This window comes from Ailuropoda melanoleuca, chromosome 1 (assembly GCF_002007445.2).
Source record: "Ailuropoda melanoleuca isolate Jingjing chromosome 1, ASM200744v2, whole genome shotgun sequence".
NCBI classification, from domain to species: Eukaryota; Metazoa; Chordata; class Mammalia; order Carnivora; family Ursidae; genus Ailuropoda; species Ailuropoda melanoleuca.
Window position 1 is genome coordinate 24,905,620 of NC_048218.1, and position 7,308 is coordinate 24,912,927.

General features: G+C 41.4%; 1 protein-coding gene across 1 annotated transcript; it reads left to right on the top strand.

Moving 5' to 3' along the window:
• The first annotated feature begins 1,204 nt into the window (after positions 1–1,204).
• LOC117801605 lies at positions 1,205–4,595 on the top strand. The gene is made up of 3 exons (XM_034657097.1): positions 1,205–1,308; positions 2,388–2,834; positions 4,161–4,595. The coding sequence occupies exons 1-3, from the start codon at positions 1,205–1,207 to the stop codon at positions 4,423–4,425; spliced, it is 816 nt and encodes a 271-aa protein (XP_034512988.1). The 3' UTR covers positions 4,426–4,595.
• Positions 4,596–7,308: the final 2,713 nt, after the last annotated feature.

Sequence of the window (7,308 nt, forward strand, 5' to 3'; positions counted from 1 at the left end):
AAATGATTCCATTTATTATATGATTAATATTGCTATCTCATTTTGTGATATACTTAGCTGTAATAGTCACAGACTTTAGTCATTTATATAACTTAAGCACAATTTCTTTTGGGCATGAGGTCATGTTAACCATAAAGTTCTGAAATTTCTGATGAAGTTTTGCTGACAGTAAGAAATTTCAATATTAGAAACAAGTAATTATTTGATATAAAATCTCAGTACTAAAGTGTTTTGGTTTTTTTTTTTTTTTGCACATTAGTTTCTTCTCTCCTTTCTTGCTATTTCATTTATTGAGGGCAAATAGATATTAGAGAGCGTGGACTTGTGTACAATCAACTGTAACACAAATAGGGCATTGTCCTATTTGTAACTTCGATGAAAGTGAAGAAATGAACACTAAAGAGCCATGCATTTAAACCCAGATGGGGGGGTGCCTGGTGGCTCAGTTGGTTAAGCATCCGACTCTTCCACTCAGGTCATGATGTCAGGGTCGTGATCTGAGGGTCGTGAGATCGAGGTCTGCATCGGGCTCTGCACTGAGTGTGGAGCCTGCTTGGGATTCTCTTTCTCCCTCTGCTCTCCTCTCACTCTCATACTTTTTTTCTCTCTCTCTCAAAAATAAAACAAAAACAAAAACCCCAAAACCCAGATACAGTTCTGTTCATAAAACTGCTAATGTTAATGTACTATATAGCTGTCCTATATTTTTTAATAGCTGAATACATCTGGTGTTATTCAAATATGCATAACATAGAAGAAATATTCTCTATATTAAGTTCCGAGGATGTTTAGACACAATTATCTCCTTAGCCAGTATTAGGCAAGGTCCAAGTCATTGAGAGCATAACAGACTTGTTGATTTAGTACTTTCCCCGCTTCATTCCTCCCTCTTTTCCTTCCCTCCTTCCTTCACCTTCAGGGAACATACTCTAATTTAGGCCTCTTTTCTGTCTTTATCCTGTTTTCCTCTGAAGAATTTGGCAGTGTTGATTGTTCTCTCTTTAGAATGATTTCCGCCTCTTAGTTTTTCTGTAAACCTGGTCTCAGGATTACCTTCCAATCTGTCTGTTCCTCCTTTGTTTCTTCTAGTAATTTCTCCCTCTCTATCCTTTAAATATGGATGTTACCCATGGTTCTGCCTTTTCCTTCCAGGTTGTTCTCCACTTTCTATCTTTTCTGCTTCATCTATGTCCATTACTCCAGCATGACCTATATGCCAATGACTTCTTTAGACACAGAAGGCCATCTTCATAAAGATGTCCTACAGGCTTCTCATATTCTACCCCAGATTGAATCACTATACACATGGTGAACTTCAGTTTCAGCAGTCACAAACTGGGAAGCAGAAATGTAACTTTATGTTCTATAATATCTCATGCCCCCCCTCCCAAAGAGATAGCATATTTATTTGGAAGACAACAGTTTGTAAATTATCTCCCAAACTCAGAATCTATGGGTCATGATACATACCCTAAGTAAATATGTGAGGTCTTCATTAATTGTTCATTTATTAAATAAATTTTAAGTTAACTGATTATGTAATGTTTTCCCACATTTCTGTGATAAGAATCATTTAGAGAGCTGGAAATTAATTAATTCTACTAATTAAAACAAGGCCTGGTATAGGCCAGTAACTTGGAAATGTTTATATTTACAAATATCCCCAGATGATTATCATGATCCAAGGAAATTTGGGAAATGCTGACTTGAAACATGCTTTTCAGCTTCCTTTAGATTTTAAGTCTTGAACTACTAATCCCTGAATGACCCATGGAAAAGTCTTATCCAGTCCACTTTTAGAAAAGGGAAGCAAGTTTTCTGAACATTTAGTTTGATAAATTCTCTTTGGAAGCATCACACTTTATTCTGGTTGTTTCTTAGAAGATACTGTTTCTCATTTCCACTTCTAGCCCAGTGTCTTCTAGATCACATTTTCCTTGGAGTTCCATCTTCCTTGAGTTGCGACATAGCAATCCAATTAAATCACTGTTAATAATTGGTTTCTTATTAAAGGACTGTCACCTCAAGTAACCTTTGCTTCCTTTTGTCTTGCTCCTTTCTTTCCTAAAACTTAAGAAGTTAAGGTGCTTTGTATGAACTCAATAAATCTCGTATTACCAACCCCGTGTATGTAAGCCTGAATTTCAAAAAAATTTTTTTTTAAACAGGTCCTATTCCTTGGGCGTCCTGGTCCAGATTATACCTCCTTCTTGCATGGTCATTATGTTGGAAACACTGCTGATGATGTAGAGGATGGGAAAAATCATGGAGGATGTCACAGCTCCCGCCTGAGTTTGCCATTGACCTTTGGACAGAGCTTCAGGTTGTGAGGGTCAGGGATCTTCTCTTCGGGCACAAATGTGCTGATGAGGCTGAAAACCGTGAAGCTCATGGCCAGAGCCAGGACAGTCCCTTCTTGCACTGGTCCTGCACATTGCTGGTGGTCATATCCACAGCACAGCTGGCCACATAGTCTCTGTGGCCTCTGGGAAGACACAGCCACACTGCGTCTGTGCAGGCTGGGGCTGTAGGCGGGCTAGAGGATGGCCAAGCCCTCAGGTGGCGTCGGTGGTGGACAGCTTCAGGAAGCGCACCCGCCCTGCTCTGAGCCGCTCTCTGCAGCTCCAAGATGTGGTTCACGTAGTTCCCGCCCACAGACGTAGTATTCTTCCCCAACTCCTGGAAGCCGGACAGCTGTCTATAGACTACCAGGTCTCTCGCCGGTTGCCACTGAAATCTAGCGGATTTTGCCAGACCGGGTCACGTGACGCCTACGCCTACGGCTCCCCGGAGAGGACGAATTACCTTGGGACTTCTCGCGTGGCATTCCGCGGGTAATTATCGTCGTGGCGCTCGGTTCTGGGAGACTCGCCAGTGGGCCGGGTACTCGGGCCTGTCCCCAGAGAGGGGCGGGTTGTGTAATATCTCCGTTTGTTCTCAGGTTTGAGGGTGGATGTTATGTTCTCATGCTTTTTAAACGTATCTGTTTTAAGTATTAGTCTTATTTTGCTTTTTTTCTGGTAATTTCTCAATCTCTCAAATTTTCCTCCCTCTTAAGTATTCTCTTCTTCCTCTACTCCTTCCCAAGAGGGCACTTGGGGGAGAAAGAAGCTTTTATAGCCTAGGGGCTGTGGGGGAGGGGCATCCTGACCATAGCGCTTCTCCACTCTCTCACTGATGTCCAGCCCACTCCACCAGGTCTGTGGTGCCAGTCTCTGTTTTTTGTTTGTTTTGTTTTTTTTGTTTAAAATTTTATTTATTCATTTGAGAGAGAGAGACAGAGAGAGCACAAGCAGGGGGAGAGGGAGAGGGAGAAGCAGACTCCCGGCTGAACTGGGAGCCTGACCTGGGGCTCGATGCCGGGATCTTGGAGATCATGACCTGAGCCGAAGGCAGAGGCTTAACCATCTGGGCCACCCAGGTGCCTGGCCAGTCTCTGTCTTTTGGAGGTAGACTGGCTCACCTGGTGTATCAGCTGTCCTGAGCTGGTCCCCATTGATGTGTGAATTGTCCCAATGTGGTTTTGAGGTGTGTTCTCTTGATATTTCTTTCCTTACCAATGCCTCTAATGGTGCGGTTGCTCTTGGCAAAATTCCTGGCCTCTTCTGTAGCGCACCCTTTTTGCACCTGTCATGCCGAGGCATACTCACCTTGTATGACTGCCCTCAGGCTTTCCTGCTTAGGCATTTCCCTCACTAATTGCTGTTTTGCAATACCCAGGTCATGCTGGATATTGCACTATTCTCTCTATTGAGTTTCTTTAACTGGCTGATGATTCCCCAGACCAGGGAAGAATCAGCTTCAAGATATTTAGATCTATCCTTTCCCTCCCCACAATGTACCCAAGTGTGTTTCTATCGTGTCTGCTCCCTCTAGAGGTCTTAGTTCCAGGACACTTCAGTCTCAGTGTGTCAGTCAGGCTCTTGGAAGATCTAGAGATGGCATACTGAAATTGGGCAATTTCAGAAGAATTTAGTAGAGGGACTGTTTTCTAAGGTGTAAGGAAACCACAGGAGACAGTACAGGGCTCAGGCTAGAAATAGCAGGATGGCCAGGCAGAAGTCGGGGATCCTTGGTGGATGCAGACAGCCTGGGACAATCCTACAAGGGAGGAGATAGTAAGTATCCTGACCCCCTTTTCTCCCTCTGATCTTTTCTAGGTGCCCTTCATTGGCTGAATTCAGTAAGAAGCCAGAGGGCAGGGAGCCTGTTAATGCAACCCATCCCTTGATAGAATCCAGCCAGTCTCCTGGGCCATGGAGCAGGTGGAGAATGGATCTGAAAGGGCAGTGGAATATACCTGCCGACTCAGCTTCCTGGAGGTGCAGAGAAAATTCTGTGTGTGTGTGTGTGTGTGTGAGAGAGAGAGAGAGAGGAGTAGAGGAATGCTCACAGAAATTATTGATTGTAAAGAAATGTTACTGATGGAACAGTTGTTTTACATGTAAGTTATACGTAGTAAGAAAGAAAAGTCTGAGGCCATTAAAAAGGATTGTATAGCTGTGTGGGGACTATAGCTTGTCCTTTGTAGTTCTTTTTCTCATCACCAGTCCTGCTAGCTAGCACAGAAGAAATATTCAGTATTTATTAATGTCTTTTTATACTAGGGAAACAAATCTGAAGCCAGGATGTGTTTACACAGTGTGATGGTTAATTTTATGTGTCAGCCTGATTGGCTAAAGGATGTCCAAATACTTGGTGAAACATTTCTAGCTGTGTCTGTGAGGGTGTTTTTGGAAGAGATTAGCATTTGAATCAGTAGACTGAGTAAAGACGTGACCTCATGAACTAATGGTGAGGACCCATTCTGTTGAGGGCAGAGAGAGGCAGAAGGGTGCAGTCTCCCTCTTCTTGAGCTGAGACTTCCATCTTCTCCTGACCACTGACATGGGGCCTCCTGCTTCTCAGGCCTTCTGACTATGGGACTTACATCAGCGACTCTCCTCCTGCCCCCCAGGCCTTTGGCCTCGGACTGTGTTATACTGACTTTCTTGCTTCTCCAGGTTACAGATGGCAGATCATGGGACTTCTAGACTTTCATAATTGTCCCAGTTAATTGCTATAATAAATCTCCTTCTGTGTATATCCCTTTGTATCCTATTGGTACTATTTCTGTGGAGAAGTCCGATGCACAGTTTGGTTAGTTGAACGAGTTCTCTAAATTGGACTGACGGCTATTAGAACTCCTCTTTTGGCAGTGATTATCCTTGTTCAAATAACCTGATTGCTTATTTAGTCAAAGAGGAGTGTCCTCAGAATGTTGCCCAAAATGTGCCTTTTCTTTGTTCTTTCTTTAGCAGAATTTGTCTATTTACAACTCTTTTTTTTACAAACAAAAAAATTTTTTTGTTTTAAAATTTTTCCTCCCCTCCTGCTTCCAGAGCTCTGCCTGGCTAACTTAAATGAACAGTGACACTGCTTCTGCTCATCCTTTTCTGTCTTTAGAAACAACCACATGATGTGATTTTCTAGTCTTCCTTGGAGATAATCTCCATGATCGGGCTTTCTCTTCTAACCTCTACTGATCTTTGAGGCCATCCTGGGAACCCTCTTCACATTTTCCATGTCAGCCTGTTTCTGGTCTAGATGGGTATTAAGGATGTGGGATGATTATACTCTCTACTGCCTGTTACATAGCTATCATATTATAGAGCTTGCTTTTAAAATCTATCATGGAATATTATTTCTAACATACTTTTCTCATTTCTTTCCTTACCTAAGAGTACAAATCTTTTTACAATTTCTATTAAAATATATTTTATTTCAATCTGTGTGCACCACTTATTTTAGACCTGTGAACGTAATATTATTTCTCGTATAAAATGTAGTCCAGGAGCAGCAAACTCAGTTCTGTAAGGGTCAGTCAGGTAACAGTAGTGTGCTAAGCTGCCAGATCAGAGAAAATAGAGTGATGTTAGGACTCTGGAAAGAGGTGTGCATGCTTTACCTAAAGGTATTAAAATTTAACTTAACAAAAATGCTTTTCTGGGAAAAATCAATTTAAAAGTTGTCTGTGGGCCTGACTCAGTCCCTGATTTAAATCACTGACAAAAACATTAATAACATGGAGGGTTTATTGACATTCTTGCTCATTTATTCATTTAACAAACATTAATGGAATGCTGCAGAGTTCCAGTTAGGTGTTGCACCTCTAAATAGAAATGCTAACACTAATACTGATACTAAGAATATGTCTTTGACTCTCAGGTTCTCTGGCTCTAGTAAAACTGGTGGAAAAATGAATGTCTAATTATAGAACTATGTGGTGGGTTTCCAGAGAGGTTGGGAACCTAAAAGAGTGGGTGGGTGATGCTTGAGGACTCAATGAGAAAGGTAGACAGGAAACAGATTTTGAAAATCAGCAGGTAAAGCCGTAATATTTTTCAGGAGATTTACATGTTTAGAAACGTTTGTTACATCTGTTAAGGTTGGTAAAATTTTAAAAAGTGTTTCTCATAATGCTGGGGATAGTTCATTCTAATTTACATTATTCTAAGGTTTTTTTATTGCTCGTATTTTAAAAAGATTTTATTTATTTGAGAGGGGGAGAGAGAGAGAGAGAAAGAGAAAATGAGTGGTGGGGTGGGGCAGAAGGAGAGAGAGAGAGAGAGAGAGAGAGAGAGAGAGAGAGAAGCAGACTCCCTGCTGGGCAGGAAGCCCACTGCAGGGCTTGATCCCAGGATGGGAGATCATGACCTGAACCAAAGGCAGATGCTTAACCAACTCAGCCACCCAGATGCCCCTCTAAGGTTTTTTTTGTTTTGTTTTGTTTTGTTTTTAAAGAATTTTTGTTCCAAAACTATTCATAATTAAGGTTAAATACTGGTCTTTCTGGAATATCAGGAAATGCTAACTAGTGGGCTAAGGGGAAAAAAGTGAAGTGATGCATCCTGTGTACTCTTACCTTTTTGGAGTTTTATAATGTACACTAAATGCCCTTTTGGCCCCTTTTTTGTTCTAGAACTATTAACATTTTGTTAATCCTGTTCTGTGGAACAGCAATTTATAAGGCACTGATCTGCCTTATAACAATATAATTGTTGAAAAATGAAAAGTTATTGTCATCCAGGGTTATTTGGGCTACCCTGCTTCCAACAATAGTCAACTTTTAATTCTTCTGCTAGTAGCAGAGGCTTATTGAGCACTTTACCAGTTCATTCTTCCACTGAATTAACCTTTTATTGGAGAATGAGTAGTTGTTTTCAAAGTGAGATAGCCCCATCTGTTATAAATAAAGCCAAATGAAAGGTATTTGCAATGATTATATAATAGGTTTGTAATAATGATTAATTGTGCCCCAGTGTTATC